Source organism: Anser brachyrhynchus (genome assembly GCF_964034855.1).
Source record: "Anser brachyrhynchus genome assembly, chromosome: 9".
In the NCBI taxonomy this organism is placed as follows: Eukaryota; Metazoa; Chordata; class Aves; order Anseriformes; family Anatidae; genus Anser; species Anser brachyrhynchus.
This window is the reverse complement of record NC_137703.1, coordinates 13,195,426-13,215,788: the sequence shown is the minus strand read 5'-3', so window position 1 is coordinate 13,215,788 and position 20,363 is coordinate 13,195,426. Positions and strand designations below refer to the sequence as shown.

At 46.4% G+C, this 20,363-nt stretch overlaps 2 protein-coding genes across 5 annotated transcripts in view; both read left to right on the top strand.

Annotated features, from left to right (window-relative positions):
• The window catches only part of ACAP2 (ArfGAP with coiled-coil, ankyrin repeat and PH domains 2), a 65,449-nt gene extending 54,180 nt beyond the window's left edge, over positions 1-11,269 (top strand). For all 4 annotated transcript variants that reach the window (XM_080604884.1, XM_080604885.1, XM_080604883.1 and 1 more), the window contains 5 exons: positions 747-934; positions 1,271-1,380; positions 2,423-2,533; positions 2,783-2,844; positions 7,682-11,269. In XM_080604884.1, coding sequence (XP_080461010.1) covers positions 747-934; positions 1,271-1,380; positions 2,423-2,533; positions 2,783-2,844; positions 7,682-7,785 — 575 coding nt within the window. In that variant the 3' untranslated portion in view covers positions 7,786-11,269. The remainder of the gene's footprint in view (positions 1-746; positions 935-1,270; positions 1,381-2,422; positions 2,534-2,782; positions 2,845-7,681) is intronic.
• Positions 11,270-12,218: 949 nt separating this feature from the next.
• The window catches only part of XXYLT1 (xyloside xylosyltransferase 1), a 42,520-nt gene continuing 34,375 nt past the window's right edge, over positions 12,219-20,363 (top strand). Inside the window, exons 1-2 of the mRNA XM_080604924.1 lie at positions 12,219-12,663; positions 18,863-19,010. Coding sequence (XP_080461050.1) covers positions 12,292-12,663; positions 18,863-19,010 — 520 coding nt within the window. The 5' untranslated portion in view covers positions 12,219-12,291. The remainder of the gene's footprint in view (positions 12,664-18,862; positions 19,011-20,363) is intronic.

Genomic DNA, 20,363 nt, shown 5'->3' with positions numbered 1-20,363 from the left:
ATAAAGGAAGCTGATTATACTACATCACAGCGCTCTGAGCTACATTTTAAATGCAGTACTTCACAGCTGTGGTTTGTAGGCAAGCAGCATGTGGCTTAGATCCTCTGACTGCATTGTAGAAACACTTATGATGCTGTAACTCATGAAAGCTTACATGTAAAACTGTCTTTACTTCCCACACTCCACTCTGTATTACTCTTTTCAAGATGAAAGATTATGCTTTAGTCCAAAGGATTATAGCCCCAGCAAGTAACTGGTATGTGACAATGGTGTCTTTTAATGAAAATTCTCAAAACAGTATTAGCTTCATTATATATTCAGGTGTATCAAACTGTTGCAGAAAGATATTTGTATGACTACATCTCAGCAGGAAATTATTTGTATTCATATCTTGCGGTATGGGACAAGATGCATTTCTTGGCTAAAACCAAGATGCATTTCTTGGCTAAAACCTTTTCTTAGAAATGACACGGAATAGGTAGATTGAAGGATATTCACACATGCCAGTAACATGGAGGGAAGGTTTCCTGGCCAGTAATTCTGTGAAGTGTCCGTGCTTGAATGCTGGCAGAAGCTAAAGGTGTGTGTGGTGACCTCTGGCAAAATGGGGCACCAGTGCAGAACATCTCACAAAGTCTGAGCTACCTTATGCCAGAGAAGTTATGTCTTTGGTCAGAATTCTAGGAGGTACCTTACAGAAGCAGGAGTTACAGGTAAGCAATATATATATTTCTTTTTCCTTTCAGAAGGAGACAAGCAAGAGTCTTCTGTGTTCATTGACTCCAAACAGCTTAGTCCAGGATTGCAGCTTTATCGAGCTGCTTTTGAGAAGAATCTTCCTGATATGGCAGAAGCATTGGCCCATGGCGCTGAAGTAAACTGGGTCAATATAGAAGAAAACAAAGCAACACCACTCATTCAGGCAGTGCAAGGGGTATGTGGTGTACAGCATCCTGATGTGGGAGGAGGGGAAGGGGAGTAATAGGGATATTTGTGTCACTGCTTCTTCTGAACTGCTTGCTTTGCTCTTGAATGATAATGTGATGCTGAAATTGTCTTTACAAAGTTATCTCAAAGTTGTTTCTGAACTATTGCTCCTTGCTGGTGTTATACATGTGGTGTTATACATCCCAGCAGTGTTCAAACTTGACATGGAGGCAATCCTTTTCATTTCCTTTACCGCATGACTGAGAAGTTAGATGGCAGGACAGGTTTGGCTCTGATTCTAGAGATCTGGTGTTAAATTGTTTGTTTTGCTCTTATTCCATAGGGCTCCTTGGTTACTTGTGAATTCTTACTGCAGAATGGTGCCAACGTGAACATCAGGGACACGAAAGGAAGAGGACCCCTGCACCATGCCACAGTTCTAGGACACACTGGGTAACTCACTGTTCCCGAATCTGTAAATGGCTATCTCTGTTAACACAAAGCTGCTTCACTTCCCAATATATTCAGGCATTTTAATATATTTCGGGTGATAGAGTTTCTTCTTAAAATTTTGTGATGAGTGAGAAAATAACATTTTTGAACATCTCATCTGCTAGCAAAGCACATGACTATAAACACTTCAGTCCATTTTGGAAAAATGTGCATTTAATAAAGTTTTGGAATGACATAGACATCTGGTGAAGGCTCACGAGATTGTTTCTCGTTTTGTTGAGAAGTATGGTAAGAGTAAGAGAAATAGTGAGGCAAGGCATGTTTCTGTTTCATCTCACCTGTGTGTTGCTCGGAAAGTGTTTCAATTCAAAATGTATCACATCACATCCTGAATTTTGGAATCATGGCTTTTAACTGAAACTCCATGCCAGCTCAGCTCAAATGAGGACATAATCTGTTGTGTGGTGCCCATGCTCTTTGCATGCATGAATCCTGAAAAAAGTGCAAGTTTACAGCTTGAGAGAGTTTGAGGTGTAAGGTTAGTCAGCATGCCATGTTTATATAGGTGAAGAAACGTGTGTACACATGCATATATATTATATATGCACATATATAGATGAAAAACAGCAGAGAAAAATCAGATCAGTTTCTACTGAGTAAAACAGGTACTTGTCTGAGGATTTTTTACTGTATTGATTTATTCTGATCAGTATTTCTTTTCTGTTGTAGTAAAAATGAAATTTTTTGGTTCTATGACCTAGGATGATAAAGAAAGGCAGAGGCTTACCTTCTAAAGGGTTCAATTCCGTGCTGTAATAGCATGATTTCACAGTAATAACTGTGAAAGAGAAATATCTCTTTGGAAAGATAGCTAAAGGCTTTGCTTACTTCTGTGTTAACTTCTTAATTACTATAGATGAATAGTGCCATTCTGAAATGTTCAAGAGACTTTTGGTAAATTAAGCCAAATACATTGCATCCAGCTTTATTTGCTTTTTTTCTATTGTTGTGGAAATTGTTCTTAAATTATCTTTCTAAACAGACAGGTGTGTTTATTCTTAAAACGAGGAGCAAACCAGCATGCCACTGATGAAGATGGGAAAGATCCATTGAGTATAGCTGTAGAAGCTGCAAATGCAGATATTGTAACATTGTAAGTTGTATGTTATGTTTTTTAACTAGGTATCTAAGTTTTCATATCATTTCGAGTTAAAAATGTAGGAAGTGTCAAAATTCTTTTACGTAAAAACGTAAAATGTAGGGAGAGCAAAAGGAAAATTCAGAGTGCAGTATCCATAGATGACCGCGCTGTTGAGGTTCATGAATGGGCTGTAGGCCTTTACTTGCAGTCATCTTCATTGCTTTAAAGGTGACATTATTTTTTTTGTTTCTGAAATCACAGGTTGCGTTTAGCAAGGATGAATGAAGAAATGCGTGAATCAGAAGGACTCTATGGACAGCCAGGTCAATACTCTACTAATAACCATACTGAGATGCAGTATAAGAAATGTATTCAGGAATTTATCAGTTTACAACTAGATCCTTAGGGTCTGAGGAGAATTTAAGATAGCTTCATACAATAATAGTTTTTATAGGCGTTACACACACATTAAAGCTTCATTATGGTGTGGTTTTGTCAGATTATATAGGGGACCTGAAAGGACAGTGTTTAAAGTACATAATTACGGTAGTTTGTTAGTACAACCATTACCAATCTGTTTTGCTCTTTGTTGTATGGTTTTCTCCTACTGACATTCCACTGAAACTCATGCAATGGTAGGATTTACCTGGCAGTTAGAGCAGCCTGTTTAAGCCAGGTTGCTCAGAGACACTTGAGGAGTTCATGTTATTACAGGATACCATTCTCCTTCTGGTGGAATGGTCCTGAATTTATTAATTTTTTAGGGAAAAAAATCCTTCTACACTGATGTACAAATGTGTATCAAATGTTGCAAAAAAACTCCAGACAAATGGGAAAGCATTATTTCCTCCATTTTTATTTGAAAAATATTTTATGTTAAGATATTTAACAAAACAGTTATTCTTAAGTATGTATTTTTGTATGCATAGTATCTTACCGTTTGATTTTTAAAAACAAACAAAAAACACCTGGCAGGCATTTGAGGCAACCAGTACAAGAAAATAACATTATTTAATGAATCTGTGCAACTTATTCTCAGGCAGTCAGTCTCTATTTATACTGTGTTCTGATGTGATATTTATGTAAGCCATTTCCTCTATTACGTTTACCTAAGAACCTAATTTAATCTCATGCAAAGATCAGTAATGAAGGCAGAGTTGATTGTCAAGTTAGTCGAGGTAGGCACAAAAACATGGCCTGCTGGGCAGTAGTGAAAGGAAGACCTTGCTTTTAAGGTTGAGTGAGTACTCTTGGCTCGCTCTTACGAAGCCTTTGTGTGTTTGTCATTGATTCATAATGATTGTGTGCTTATACCTTTTACTAGTTTGGGGCTGGAATATACTCAAGGGGCAATGTTGAGTCTCCTGTCAGTATCCCAGATTAGTGCTATTACATGAACCAAATGTATGTATTTCACAAATTTCCCCCGTGAAGAGTAGATGTTTTGCAAATTCATCTGTAAACAAAACCAGGAAAGTCGAGTTAAAACCATGAAAGTACTAAAGACACTCAGACTTTCACAAGCTCTCTCTGGAGGAGCAACAAATAATTTAGAAGTGAATACTCAATTATGAGCTTAATGAGGAAGAGTTCTCCACTCTAAATGCAGCAGGTTACATATGTGGAGAGGGGAATCTATTACCTGTTTGGTCATGTTGAATGTGAGGCTGTTTTCTGATATAATGCATACTACTTCACTGACAGCCTGAAGGTAACAAGTATTGAATTATTTTTGATTCTTCTAGTTCTTATTTGAAGAGGTAAAAATAAAACTTACAGTTTAAAATAGTGAAATGCATTTATTTTAAGGGAAGTAGGTATTTTGATTCAAAAGCTATATGCTAAGTCATAAACGAATATTCTGGATCACTTAATTGACATGTCAAAAATTTAAAATTATTATGAAGTAGAAAATGTTTCTGTAGTTTGTACAAAAAGCCAAAGTTGGTTCCTAAATATTATAAGGCTTATGGTCTAATTCATAAATTCTGGCACTACATACATGAAAATAAGAATGTTTGTTCAAACTGAAGATGGAGTGGAGACTATTTTCCCTGTTATTATTGTTTAAAAGATTTTTAGATTCTTCAATTAGGCAGATAAAAAGCAGGTGAGTCTTTTATTGAAAATACCTTGACCTTTTTGTCAGTCTGTATTACAGTAGAATCTAGGGACTGCAGCTGATGCAATCTGATCTAGATATTTTGCAGACATCTCTAGTCACTGTAAATGGGCAAGATTGACAGTGGAAAGTAGAGCCACCGCAAGGGGTAGAGCTTACCTAAAATCAAAGAGAGGGTATTGTTAGAATACCTACTGAAACTCAGACCACAAGCTGTACAACACAGTGTCCCAGCCAGATGATCCTGCTGTATCTCTGAATACAGCAATGTTACTTGCTGAGGTCTCTTTAAAAGTTGAAGTAAATATTTGAGTGTTTTAAATGTTAATGTCTGCTAGCCTGCTAGAAGGATTGTGTAAATGTGTTAAGTGTAAGCACAAAGCCCCTCTGCTGTTAGAATAGAACAGTTAGTTGGAAAAGACCTTCAAAGAGCATCAAGTCCAACTGTTAGGATGTATAAATACCCTTAATTTGGTCATAGAAAAGGCAGGTCTTTTTCACTGCATAGATGCGTTAAAATATCTGCACTACCCTTACTGTAGAACTCCTCTTTTTCAAAATTATGATTCTAGAAAAAATAAGGGTTTTTAAGACAATTGTGTTTGTTGGGAGATATGTGAGGGTAAGTATCAATGTAAGAGTGTCATCACAGTGAAGCTAACTGCATATTGCTCAGCTTTAGTAATGCAGTTGATAATTAATAATGCAGCTAATAACGTCAACATCTCTGATTTAAATATACCTGCCTGGTTTGAGCTACTTAGGGAATGTATATATTGCTTTGCAAAGTACAGTTGGTCTTCCAAAATATTCTTAGAATGGGAACTAGCTGAAACTAGCTTGTTCCACAAAATGGTTGTTTCTGGTGGTAGAAGCCATATGCACCATTGTGCTGTTTCTTGTATAATACTTGAGTGCTCATCTTCTGGTGCTACAATATGTCTGCTAACTATTTGATATTAGTACTGCTACTTTTTTCTTCCTATTTTTTCTTGAATGTATGATGTGTGCCTTTTGATTTATTCTGGTGTTAAATGGTAAAGCAGTGTTATAGTATTTTTGTATATAAAATCTGCACTTTAGGGAAAACATTACTTGGAAATGGAATTTCCAGAATTAAGTTTTAAAGTAAGATTTTAAAATAATTATAAGGTTTACAGTATTAAATATTTTAATGCAGCATAAAGGGGCACTTTATTTTAATCTATTTTTGTATGTAATATTTTTGTTATGTAATAGCCAAAAACAGAACCACAATGTACCTTGCAAAAGTAGCTTTTGGTTTTTTCTTTCAATTTTATTTGAAAGAACTAAATACAGCAACTTGAACTACAGTACTAGTTCGTGAATGGGACCCATTTCAGTAATAAAAACATAGTTGCTTTGCTTGCATCACACAAGCTTGATTCTCGTTTGTTCTCTTCAAACCTGTTCTTTTGATGGATGTTACAAACTCTTCTTTCATTCTGTGCTTATCTTTCAGTGCAAGCAGTTATCAAAAACTTAATGATAAAATGTGTTGTATGCCTGTTTGATCTCTAGAACATACTTGAAACTAAATCTGAAAACCAAAAGGGAATTCTACTAGACCTAAGTTTTCCTAGTAGAGTAGTAGTCAATTTATTTGTCCTTTAAAGTCTGGGCAGAACTGTGATTACACTTTCATATAAACCCACATGCAGTGTTAAGTATTTCTGGAAAGTCAGTTGTCATTTCTGCAAGTGTTTTCAAATGAATGCCATCTCATCTCCAATACTGGAAAAGGATAACGGTTCTAATATTGGAAATGTACATTAAAAAGATGGAAAACCAAAACAGTGTAACTCTTCACTGTAGTACAGTCTATAACAAAAAATCCCTTTTAAATCTGCCCTTCTGAAACTAGTGGTGAAACAATGCTTTTCTTTCTTCCACAATCCTGTTGGGGGGCGGGTGGGGGAATGTACACGGTGGTAGAGATTTTGGGATGATTCTTCTGTCATACTATTAATCAAGGTGTCAGCAGGGAGCAGTAATGCTGGGATCTTATCCCATGCAGTCATCCATGTTGGGAAGACAGCAGCACAATTTGGATGGCTGAACACTTCCTGACTGGACCAAATGTTTTATGCATTTAATTTCCTTTGAAGTCAATATGGTATGGTTAATGTTTTAAAATGAACATTAATTCAAGGCCCAAAATGCTGCAGCAGATTAAAGAAATGTGAAAATCTCCATTTTAAGACGGTAGAAGAATGACTTGGCCATGACTTAAGAAGTATTCCGTCTTGATCGTGGTTTTCCTGTGTAGATAGAGGAGGGGATGGGGACAGAGCAGATGAAAATTGCTGCCTTCTCTCATTTTGGAATATTTGCGCTAGTGGTCAGGTTGGTTTTAGATACAAAGGGTAAAGATAAGCAGCAAACAAAAAGAATTTAAAGGAAATCTCATGACTTTTATAAACCTAGAAGATATATGTCCAATAATGCATTAAAAATTTATACTTGTGAAAGTAATAGACCAAAAATGTTTATGAACAGTAATTTCCCTGGTTACTTAGGATTGCTTTTTTTTATATACTCTTGTTTGCTAATTGTTTCTTTCATGGAGAGTTCTTTCTGGCTGTTAGACTTCTGACCTCTGTTTCCAAGTAAATCTTTATTTATGCCATAATTCTAATTTCCTGATGAGTCCTGGTTAGCACGTCCTTTCCAAAACCAAGTATTTTTTCTCTGATAGCTAATAAACATTTTTATTTTTACATTGCTTAAAAATGCTTGCACTTTTCCTTTCTAACTCTGAACTTTCCTCTGTGTGGCTGCCTTTGAGGTACTATTTCAGGTATAGTTTTGCTTTGTTTAATTTGCTTCTACAGAATGTGCATGTGATTAAACAGTCCCAGTTCACATCAGCATCATTCCATCTGTATAAGAAGTCTTTACACATTAATATAGATGTTACTACAGTAAATGGTGGCATGGTAAGGTGTTTGTGCAATGATGGATGATGTTAATTATCACAAATGTTTGAAACTGTTTCCCCTTTTTCTTCCTTCTAGGAGATGAAATTTATCAGGACATTTTTCGTGACTTTTCTCAAATGGCATCAAATAATCCAGAGAAGCTAAACCGTTTCCAGCAGTCAGATTCCCAGAAGCCTTAAGTGTCAAGAAGGAAAAGAACCTGCTCCTTCTATTGCAAGTCGTCTTTAACAGAATGAAATATATGCATTTTGTTAGATAGTTTGGATAAAACGACCACTCTAATGTAGCTGTAGATCATGGTAGCTGGGGAAATGTATAAGAGTTTTATGTTCCACAGTACATATACCTCAGCAGCTGAAGAAAACATTTTAAAGTTAAAGGAATACCTGCTAGCTCGGTGTAGAAATAGTACCAGTTAGCAAGTATGAAGTTCATCTGTAGCTCGTACTTAGAGTTAGCAGAGCATAGCTGTATGTATTGCAGACTCTGAGTGGCAGGATGACCAGATCCGCTTTGCTAATTAGTATCCTATACTGTCATCTGTCTCACTGCTGCCATAAAGATGTGCCTCTGACAAGAAGGTCTAGGTTGCATTTTCTTGGACTGTTTGGAAGGGAAATCAGGTAATGACTTACAGAATTGTCCTTCTGTTTGTGGGCCTGTAACTTTTCTTGTTCCTACCCTGACTCTGGTTAGAGGTAGGCTGTTAATAACAAGATGTGGTAACTTCTCTTTTGCAGCAGAAGTTTTAACACCAGGCTGGCTTTTATACTAGTGACTGCAGGTCAGTCACGATCAGTGTATATCCTGGAGGACCAAATTCTAAGAGTTAGTCAATTTTCTTCTGCACCCCTCTTCTCCCCCGAGCCCCTTCTAAAATGAAGATTGCTGTGAAGGAAGTAACTTTTAAATGAGCACTTGGAACCTTTAATGAAAAAAATAAATTTAATCCTGCTGGACATGATGTGGGGTTTGTCAGTATTTTGACATCAAAACTTGAAATTTGAGACATCCAAGTAAAAATGGAAAGCCACAGGAGTCTGTGTAGAACAGTCACACAAGAGCTGTTTGTCACCTTTTCTCTCTGCTGTTCTCACTACTAGCCCTAAGCTGCATATATAAAAATGCATATGTAGTACAGCTACCCTAAATTTAGGTCAATCAATCCTTTATAGCACAGCATGGTGTAACATAATGCGCAAAGGCGCGGATGTGTACGTGTCTAAACTAAGGCTTGCAGAAGAAAACCTAGGAGTTATACTGCACATTTTTGCAAAGTAACAACTGAGAATGTTTTCCAGCTGTAATGAGGGCAATGACACAAGTTGCTTTTTTTTTTTTTTGGTGAGCTCCACCTGCTGATGTGCATGCACAAATGGTGTCTGTAGATACATGCTTGTGTATCAGGTTATGTACTACTAAAATAATCACCAGAAGCCACAAGCCAGCAGATGCAGTTCTTCATATTGTATTTGTCTACCCTACGGACAATTTAAGGAGAATTTTTAGGTAACATAACATCAGTGTGATTTTTTTTATAGGATTCTATTAGCCATGGCAGTACGCTAACTTTCTGTTTAAGTGCATTTAGGAAATGGCTTTTCTCCAAGCTGGCTTGTATAAGCAAAATTGGGTAAAGAATTTCTGTAAATTGTGGTAAAAACTAAACTTTCTGGCATGTTAATTTTATAAACAATGTATTTTAAATATTTATCATTTTGCAGAAATGTATAGTAGTGCATTTAATCTGGACGATTCTTTATGTGAAGTTAATGGCATCTTAGTGTCCAATAAGTTTTTCCAAGAAAAAGAATCTTAAAAAAAGTTTTGTTTAATCTGTGGTCTAATTATGCTAGGAAAAGCAGACTGCCCATTTGAAGAGTATGTTTAGTTGAATAATAAGCAACTTACTAGAAATTACAGCTTACAGATGATTTCATAAGTTTCTTTTAAATAATTGTCTATGAAATGACAATATACTTTGTAATCTGTAGTATTTAACAGCAACGGACACTTATTTAGTAGATTTTAGAGAAAGTAAAATTCCCTGTGTACAGATGGGATAATGTAAGATATGGCTATGTATAGTATACACTTGAGACATAGGGTTTTTTCAAAAGATTTGTATCCTTTGCCACCTACATGACAGTCAGTGTACAATGTGATTGGTTGGTAATGTAAAGCTCCCGAAAGCTTAGTGGCATAATCACTGTCCTACTCCTCGCTGCTGGGAAAACATCTGAGACACTTAACCAGTCTCCACTGGTGTTTGCTTTCCTACTCAAAGAAAAATCTGAGAAATTTTGCAGGACAACTTCCTACCAACAAAAAGTTTCTTCCCTGTAGCTCTGCAGATTCATCTGCTGCAGTCCAGCTCTCGTCTGATACTCTGCAGTATCAGGCTGTTTATGCTAAAGGACTAGTAACATCCCGATCCACGAATTGTATGACTTTTCAGGAGATTTGGAATTTCAATGGCTCAGGGAGCAGGTGTATCAATTCTGATCCTGCAGCCTCGTTCCCTGATCCTTTTAGGTACACTATGATGTCCAGGATAAACTGCATTTTTCAGGTCAGGTGCAATACGTGTCTGAAGATCTTGCTCATCAGCAAAAATGAATATGCCACTAAGCTACATGAAATGTATCGAGGGTTCAGTCCTGTTAGACACTGGCAGGCTCAGTGCTCCAGGGTCTCTGTACCTTACAGGATTCAGCCCTCGGTGAAACAAAGTATGATTAACTCCAGTGCTATGGAGATCTGGATTTCCTTGAGTTCTGATTCAAGTGCTGATGTTCTGCACAGTAATTTTAGGAAACTTCCATTTTTTATTACAGTATGAATCTGAGTATAACTTGAGTAGTAGACTCTAAGACTCTGGTATGTGTTAACACCTTGCACCCTGTACCAGATAATGGAAAGCTTCAATTCCAGTTCATGTTTCTCTATATATGAGATATGTCATCAGTAATCAGTGGGGTACAAAGCAGTAGATTCCAAAAACAATTCAAAATCATCTTTCATGTGGATTTTTAGTAATTTACTATATAGTCCATTAAAAGATTTTGAAATATTCCTCCTTAGACAGAATTGGATCACATGTTCCAAAAGTCTCTTGGAAAGACAAATGTGTAAGATTTCAACATATATTCTAATGCGTATTAATTTCAGAGGCATAACTTACTTACGTTGCATGTTAAGATGGTATCTGTGGTATCTCCATAGGGATCTGTATTGTTTTGACTGTTCATAAGGTTTCATGTTTTGTTGATGTTGGTACGATGTATGTAAAACTTCTAAGTTATTATACTGAATAGTGCTACTGAATTATATTAGACATTGAAATTTGTTCCCATAAGTTTGGGTGATCACAATAGATGGTCTAAGTTTCCTTACCAATCAGGACCTAACCCAAGAACTCACTGAAATTTATGGCAGTCTTTCCCCTCATTTCAGAGGCTTTGGATTGTACCGTTGTTGGTTCATACTGTCACTGTGTTAAGGGATCCTGTGTTTTTTTTCTTTTTTTTTGTTTTTTTTTTTCATTCCCTAGAGTTTTATATTTTACCAGCTTATATACTGAGCTGAAATAGTTTTAGAAAATGCAACCGGACCTTCCTACTGCTGTCATCAACTCCCCATTAAAAAATGAAATTTCTCCGATTTTGCAGTATGACATCCGTACACATTATCTGAATTACTGGAATTGTGCCTGGTAGAGCAAAAACTTCAACTCACTAAAGAAAAAAGTGAGAACTAGAATAAGCATAGGATTGGCTGTGGTATTTCCAGGGCTTTGATGCTTCTCTGCAGCCACCTGTTTTAAAGTAGGGTTGTTAACTCTGCATTTTCATCATGAGAACTCATGAGAACCTTACATGGCGCAGTGACTATAAAAGGACCATTTGATAGTTACAAATAACGTGCAAGGAAGTGATACTTTCAAAACACCGTCAGAAGGACTGAGCTGATTATTTAATACACTGAAAGTCAGTATTGCAAGCTGCCCTCCCTGCCACGTCCCAGGGTGAGACCTAACTTAGTCTTTGGGTTTATTGTTCCTGTTTGTACAGTCCTATAGCCTGTTGTGCTTCCACAAACACATTTCTTACACCAGGGCCAAGCCCAGAAGGGCAGTGCTGGGGCCCAGGCTGAGCGTACCCCTAGGTACCCCTTTGGTACATCCCTAGTTTCCGCACAGTATTTTCTTCTTTTGCTTGCCATGGAAGGAGATGACAAAGGAGGAAGAAATCCCCCTCGCCTTTCTGTGAAGATTCCAACTGCTGTTTTGCTAGAAATCCCCAAGAACTCTCTGTTCGTTCAAGCCGAGCAGCTGCTCTGTCTGAAATGAATTATTATTTTCCTCTATTTACGTATCACTCTGTACTTGTTCTTTTACGCATCCCAGCAGTAAAACGCTCGTTTTCCCCCGTGCCCTCTGCCCCGGACGCTGTAACTGTACGAGGAGCCCTCCTTCCCCTTTCCTAAGGCTGCGCTCTTTGTATCTAAACCGCGGCCGAGCCCCGCAGGAGCCGCCAGGCCTCTCGTTACCGCCCCCGCGCAGCTCCCGGCCGGGCCCGGCCCCGAGCCGCCTCCGTGTGGCGGCGGGGCGGGGCGGGGAGGCCGGGCCGGGCCGGGCCGGGCCGCAGCATGGCGGCGGGCGGCGGGTAGGGAGCCGGGCGGCCATGGGGCGGGCGGGCTGGGCCCGCTCGCAGCCCTGCGCCCTGGCGCTGGCGGCCGCCCTGGCCGTGTGCGCCTTCTACTACCTGGGCGGCGGCGGCGAGACCTTCTCCACCGCCACCCGCCGGCTCCGAGCCACCCCGCCGGGCCCTGCCCGCCGCGGCCGAGCCCTGCACCTCCTGGTGCTGTTCACCAAGGCGGAGCGCAGCCCCGCGCTGCGGGACAAGGCCCGCGCCGCCCTGCGCTCCCTGCTGCGCCACGGGCGGCTGGCCCGCGGGGACGCCCTGCACCTCCACCTCGTCACCGACGGCGCCAGCAGGGACATCGGCGAGGGCCTGCTGCGGGACGCGCTGAGCCGCGCCGCCTTCCCGCACCAGGTGAGGCGGCACCGGCGGCCCCCGGGGCTCCGCGGCGCGGAGGAGAGCCGGCGGTGGACGGCCGGAGCTCGCTGCTCCCCGGGACGGGGCTGTGCGGGATGGGGGCGCCTCGGGCGAGCCACCTGGAGGCCCCCTGCTTAGCCCCCCTCGGGCAAGGCGCTTCTGGCTTGGAGGAGCCTTCTGGCACGGGGAGTTTCTGTTCCGGAGGCCCCCTGCTCAGCCGCCCTTCAGCCTCTCGGCAGCACGACCACCCAGCCTGGTACTGATACGCGCGAGGCCCTGAGTGGGGCTTGGTGCCGGTGTGTAGGTGGCCTCCCGAGCGGTCCTGCAGGGCTGTCGCCACAACAGGCTGTCGCCACAACAGGCTGCCACCTCACTGCGGGCGGCTCCTAGAAAAGGGGGTGCTGGGGAGCTGCTGCACCTGAACGTTCATCCTGCTGCCTGCTGGAGAAGTGCTTCTGCCCCCCTAAAGGCAAGCGGTGCGAAGTTCTTTCACGTTAAACAGGTATTTGGTAACCGGAGGGAGCGCCAAGCTGTGAGACTCCAAGTAAGGACCCTCCTGTCCTGAGATGCTGATGCAGGACGTTCTGCGGAAGAGCCCTCTCATTCTGCCGTAGCTTTTTGTTTCTTAGTTTTCAGATAGTTCATATTAGTCAAACTCCACTGGAAAAGCCTGAGATGTAACCATCATGTTGTTCATACAAAATATTTGTTGGTAGATAGTCCCATCTCTCTTCTTAGACTGTTTTACTAGTGCCAGCACTGCCATGTCACCCATAGTGGATAAGCTGCACCGTACCGAGCAGTCCCCAGCTGTCTGGACGGGGCACGCAACAGGTGGCTTTGGAAACCTTCCCCTGCTGCAGCCCTGTGGGCTAGCGTTGTGTGCGGCACTGTGGCCTGCAGTGCCCCGTGGCGGTGCCAGCAGACGGCCGTGTGTCTGCCGTTCTGCCCCACAGCTGGAGTCGAGCTGACGCTAAACGTGCAGCACAGCAGCTTGGTTCAGGTTTGTGGCATCGTGTTCCTTGGAGAGGTGCAGCTGCTGGGCCATGACGGCACATGGATCCCTCACGGACACCCCTGTGTGCATACAGCTGCCTTACTGCCCTCTGCTTTTCTCAGAAACCAAATTCTCCTGCGGGCAGCCTGTCCAGCACTGCTGCTCCAGGACAACATGGGCTTGTGGGGCTTACGAGTTAGTGTTGTGTGAGCATACTGGGGTGAACCTCTGCATGCCTCAGGTGGCTGCGGACTTGCAGCGAACCATGGCTCAGCTCAGGGAGCAGTTCTTGCACCAGAGGTCATCTGTCTTGGGTGGGATCAAGCAGCATTGTCTGGAGAGTTCAGGTGACATCTCACCAGGGTCTGCTACAGCGGGAGCTCCTTCCCTTTCCTGGAAGGCATGATGCATCCTGGAGATGTTTGGTTTCATTAGTTAGCCTGGGGTTGGCAGCAGACTTCAGATCTCTGCAGTTACCTGGTTTTTAGGTAGACAGTTGCTAATATGGAGCACAGGCTTCTGTATTACTTCTTAGTCTTGCACACTTGCCCGTGATATTGTGACATTTCTGGTGTGCTACCAGGTGACAGCGCCTCTTTATTCTTGCTGTAGTCTGTCCCATTCCTCCTCTTTGTCAGCAGAAGACATCAGCATAACTTGGACCTTTTGTGCTGCCAAAATTTTGAGGAAGGTTCATCTCTGGTCGCTTCAGCAGTCGCCTGTCTCTGTCCTGAGACCTCTCCTTTCCTGGCTTCTGTTGGTGTCCCCAGGACGCGCTCCTGGTTCTTAGCCTGTTCTCCTAGAGCAGGCCCAGAGCCGAGGCTTGACAAAGTGCTCAGAAGGCCGCTGGAGCTGCGGAGGCAGGGTTGATGAACCCTGCACTTTACTTTTTCTTCATGAGGAGGGTTCAGGCTCTGTTTCTGGAGCTATCCTTGCCCTCCCCTCCCAGCAGAGCTGGGATCAGGCAGAACCTCTGCTAGAGCGGAGCCCGGGCATCAGAAAATCTGGATCCTGGTCCTTGGGGAAGGTAGCGGGCCTGCTCTCATCTCCCCCAGAGCACGTGTGCGAATTCAGGTACTTCCAAAGCCTTCTGGAGAACGCGGCAGCCGGCTGCAGCCTCCCGGGCAGCACGCAGATGGTGAGCAGCAGCGCTTCGGGATGGGCAGACCTGGGCTGCCCGGACAGTCGTCGCGCGGTGTCACCAAGCCCTGCGTGTCTGAGCCCGTGGGCCCTCCCAGGAGGGAGCGCAGGGCGCTGCAGACACATCCCAGACGCGGAGCGCGGGCGGGGAGCGCAGCGTGCCGGCGGCAGATGGAGCTGGTGCTCCGCGCTGCGCAGCCTGCGTGGGGCTGCGGGACGTGGGGCGCAGCAGGGAGCAGCCAGCGAGCGGCTGGGCGCAGGAAGGGCTCGCAGCCTGCCCGGGCCTTTTGGCAGGGCCTGGCCGTGCCTTGCCCAGAGGGATCCTGCTGGGCTTTTACCACGGCTTTAGAGCTTGCAGAGAGCAGGTCCTGCCCCGTGCTTCGGGGGCCATCTCTGCTCGGCGAGCAGAGGGCAGTGCGGGGAGCAGGCCATGCCCTGCTGGCTGCTCCGCTCACCGAGGGCCCCGACTTGCCCCATTTCGTGCAGCTCGTTGCTCTTCCTGGTTATCTGTGTACGTAGGGCCCTCAGTGGATGCTGCCCGGTGCCGACTCGCGGTGTTTCTGTTCATTCATCGTCAGAGCCCTCTCCTGGGATTGCTGCCCTTCTGCCCAAGCTCAGCGATGCAGTGCAGAGCTGAGCTGAAGCACCCATCTGCAGCTGCCCTTCATCGCAGCGCCAAAGCATCGCCCACAGTGTCATCTGTGCTGCGTCGGGGGACCGCGTCCTGCAGTCTCCAGATGCCTTCTCTCTAGAAGGAGGCCCAAGCATGCAGTGCTGTGTCGAGGGCTAGCTTTCAGGAAGCCTGAGCGTGGTTTCTACAAGTCTGTGCTCCTCACTCGGGCAGGTCAGCCCTACTTTTACATCTCGGTCCCCCTCTATGAGATGTGGTTACCAGCCCACCCCAGTGAGGTGCTTTGGGATCTGCACCAGGGTCGCGGGTGAAGGCTGAGCTCTCCTTGTCCTCTGCAGGGCTGGTGCTGTCCAAGCTGGGCTGCTGTGACCCTGCACCTCCAAGACCTCTGCAAAGGGACCAGGCACGAGACGGAGGGAAAGTCAGAAAGAAAGTGTGGTGGCTTTGTTAGTGATCCAATTGAAAGGGTCTTTTCTCAGCGTGAGATGTGTTTATGAAAATGAGTTGCACAGGAAACCCATAGAACTTATTTTTCTTAATGTCCTCAGCAAACTTGGTCAGATTTAGCCACAGGGATTTACTGAAAGCTGCTACGCAAATAAATAACAAAGTACAAAATTAGCAGCAGATAAACAAGCTGTACTACAGTCAGTGCTGGGGAGAGGAGAAGCCTCTGCAGTCCTGGTGAGGACAGCAGTCCTGTGGTTGCAGGAGGATTCATCGTGTCAGGAGTTTGCTTTCCAGAAGTGCTTAACCAAAGGATGGGCAGCAGAAACACATTTTCCTCTGTTTTCTTTGGAAGGCGAGGGAAGACAGATGATACCATCTGGAGTTTCAGGAGTGTTTTTCCCCTGATTTTTGTCCACCGGTGCTTGGCACTCCTCTGCTCATTTCAGAAGTGACTGGAGTTGGTTTGAATTCTTTTTTTTTTTCTTTCCCCTGCTCCGCTGTTCATCATCTCCTGAGCTGGGAGGTGATTTAAGCCTGGGCACTTCTCAGAGGGAGACCTGCTCCCACCAGTGCCGTGGCAGGGCAGGGATCTCCCAGGGGGAGGCTCCCTGGGTCGGTGCTCTGGGCTGGGGCTTGGCCCTGTGCCCCTGCAGCCAGTGCCTTCGCACCTGGGCAGCAGCGTTTTGTTGTGTTTCAGCACCCAGCAGCAGTGCTGGCTGCTGCAGATCTCCTCGCTGCAGTTGCGTGATCCTGTGCTAATGGTGAAGGCAAGGCTGGCCGTGCACAGCCCCCGGGGCACGGCGGCCTCCTGCGCTTCGGGGAGCTGGGCTGAGATGCTGCTGGTAACCGAGTTTCTCCTTCTGCAGTGCCTTGGGGAAGTTGTACGTACGCCGTGTTGTCCAAACAGGAGCGTGGCCCGCGATGAGCTCTCGTAGCACACTTCCCTGGTACGTGCTGTCCTGTGCTCTTCCTGCCTTCCTCCCGGGGCCGCTTGGCGTGAGGCCAGCTGCAGGACACGCAGCTCGCAGCGTGGTCGCGCTGCTGTGAAGTCACAGGGCCAAGCCTCAAGCTCTCGGACCGTGCCCTTGGCCCGGGGTTGGTGTGTGGGGTGCTTCCCCGGGAGCAAAATGAAACGCTTCTGCTTCAGCTCTGCCCCAGCAATGCGCCACTGGGGGCTTGGTGCCGTGCCCGGTGGCTTCAGGGCTTCTTCCAGCATCCAGGACGGGCACGGACGTAGCTCGCTGCGCTCAGCGCTGCTGGGCCCACCGACAGCTCCCTGCTTCCTGCAAGCTCTGCTCTGACATGAGAGCTTTGATCTAGGGAACGATTTCAGCAAGAAGGTGTGGGAGGGATAAGCTCCAGGCTGCTCACTGCCTCCATCTCTGTGCCAGCTTCTCTGGGTGTCAGAGCATCATCCCCTTGCGCATCCCGCAGAGGGCCTGGCTGCAGCGCTAGCTCAGCGGGCTTCTCTTCTGAAGCACTTGACTTGGGTTTGGGTTTAAAAAGAAAAAAAGAGATAATGCTCCAACCTACATGTTTAAGTGTATAGCGCAGTTTTCCTAACTTATAAGCAGATAAAATTCTGGTAGGGAAAAGGAGTGAGAGTGCAGACTGGTTTAGTTGGAAGGGACCGGTGGGGATCATGGGGCTGAATCCTCTGCCGAAGGCAGGGCCAGCTGAGGGAGGTATCTCAGCGTCCCTCAAACCAGGCTTCCCTTCCCAAAATTGAAGGACTGCTGCTAAGTTGTGCCCTCGCAGCATTCAGTTCCTGCTGGGTTTTTCCTGCTTTCAGTTGCCTGAAGAAGGCAACATGACTTCGAGTCCCAAACTCGGAGCTGCTGAACTCTCTAATCGGCACCAGGGCCGTGTCCCTCGTGCCTGGTAATTACGCCGAAAATCCCTGCGGTCCTCTGGCGTGAGTCAGTGACCGGTGTCCTCGTGTGCGTGTAACGAGCAGCAGCCTGCGTGTTCCTGCTCATCGGACTCGGCGTGCAGTTAGGTGTAAGCCTGTACGATTTCAGTAGCTGACAGTTTGTTTGCAGTCGCTCCTGGTTTTGGAGCAGGTGGGGCTTTGTTGCTTAGCTCTCAGGTCGCTCCTGAGCACAGGTACAGTAGGCGGGCTGGTGAGTGTTAATTTGGTCCTTGGTAACCGGCGTGGAAGGGCTTTGCTTTGTTTTAAAAGTTTGTTTCTCTGTATTCTGTCAAGAATAAGAACACGAACGGGGCTGTGTGGGGTGGTATCAGCAGTCCGTCTTCCCCTGGGTCCCATTTCTGCCCTGTGGCAGTGTGTGGGCAGCACTGGGAAGCTCCAGCGCAAGCAGGCTCACCTCCAGCTAAGGAAGATGCTCAGCTCTCTGGTAACTGCTGATGTCTGATTTTTGTCGGCGTGCTGTGGCCTGCTCGCCCTTTCCTCCCCCAGCCCCGGTGGGGGCATGCTGCGGAGCTTGCTTCAGCGCTGGGCTGAGGCTCAGGAAATCCGGGCTCAGCTCCTGGCCCCGTCCCAGCCTGCCTCTGTGGCAGGGAGCAAGGCTTGGGCCGCAGGGTAAATGACGTGGCCTGGCTCGCCTCAGAGCTGCGGGATGCCAGAGCCTGGAGTGAGCTGTCACCTCTCGTGATCGCCTCCATATGGGAGGCCAGAACCAGTGTCAACAGCTGGGACCAGAGGCTGCAGGAAAACATCCGCTGGATGGACTTGATTGTGTGCGTGGATTCGGGTCTCTCGGTGCCTGCCTCGCATTTCCAGAATGGCCATAAAAACCCTTCCCTCTCGCCCCCGCACACGTAGCTGCCTCTCAGGGCAGGGCGGTGAGCAGGGTCCAGCACAGGCAGACCCCGTTGTGCAGCCAGGATGCCAGCAGCAATATTTGTGGCTCACAACCTCGCACGCCTGTGCTGGTGCAGGCTGAGCGAAGGCTGCTAATGACGGGACGGAGCTGCTGGATGTCATGGCTGAGCGGGGTTTCTGGTGTCTCTCCTAGGTAATAACCCACGATGTGAACGAGCTGACCGAAAAGCTGTTTCCGATAGTCGAAGCCATGCAGAAGCACTTCAGCGCTGGAACAGGGACCTACTACAGCGACTCAATCTTCTTCTTGTCAGTCGCAATGCATCGGATCATGCCCCCAGGTAAGCGTCCGCTGAGCTGCAAACACAGGCTTGCTTTTTCTTCATCCTGTAGGTAGTGTTCGGTGCTGTGTGAAAAGCAAAGCGAGCTCACCGACCCAGTCACCGTGAAAAGAGGCTGCTGCCACTGGAGCAGGGCGCTCATCGGCACGACAGAGTGGGTCGGTTTGATGCCATGCCCGTGGGAGCACAGAGCACAGGTGCATTCACCCCCGGTGCCCCAGCCAGGAGCATAGTTCTGGTTGCCCGTTCCCCATCCCTGGCACGAGCACGGCGTTAGCTGCCGCTGCTGCAGCATCGCTGGGCAGAGGCAGCGGCAGCCAAGTGCCCAGAGAGAGTCAGAGCTTCACCTTGGGTACTGTGCTTGTCGTGTACTGAGGGTGCTGGGAGATGGCAGGGACGGATAACTGCGGGGCTGTCCTGGAGTATTGTTGCATGAGGTATGCCCTCTTCAGGGTTTGGGGCGAGCTCCTAGGCCCAAGCCTGATTTCTGCCCGTTCCTGCAGGATGACAGACCCGTCGGTGTGAGAGCACTCATGTCCAAGTGCCTGCTGTGACGGGGGCTTTCTGTGCCACACAGCAGGATGGTGCTGCCCTCGCGCCCCGAGATGGGAGAAAAGGCAAAACTGGAGCTGGTCTGGCCGTATGCAGCAGTGTATTTGTCATGTGTGGTTTTCCAACCTCCCTTCCCCTCGGTGTGTCAGCAGAAAGAGGTGCCACGTGTTAGCAGCGCGGCGACTGAGCGTGCCGCCTGGCCGCGTGCGAGCAGGTGTCGGCAGCGCGCTTACCGAGCGCACCTTCCTCTCCTGGGGCTTTGCGGAGCTCCTGGAAGGCTTGGCTGCTTAACAGCCACCGATCGCTTAACTTTATTGTCTTTGCTCTGCTGTTACTGAGTGAGGGAGCAACAATAAATCTGCAAGGAGACAAGGCAGCTGGCAAAAGGAGCTTGGCTCGGTTCATGCCATGCTTTCCTTCCCCGCCTGCGCACGGGTATTTCTGCTAGGACCTACGTGCTCTGTAGCCTTGGATCACTTAGCGTCCCTCTCGTTTTGTAGGTCAGGCTTGTTTTTCTTACACTGAGGTCAGGGCTGGGAGAAAGGTCAGAGGCTTTTCCGTAAGACTGATGGCCGGGGATCACGTTGCTGTTGGTGTGTAGTCCCTTAAAAGCAAAGCGCTGAACGCGAGCAGTCATGCGTCAGCCCAGCGCGGGCCGAGCCCAGGCTCCCCGGGGACGCAGTGGGAGCGGTGGGCAGGGGCCCTCTCTGCCCCACGCACAGCAGGAGGGGTAGCACAGCCGGCCCCTGGGCTGGAGCTCGCCCAGCCCTGCCTGTCAGAGCAGGCCTCATCCTGCCAGCG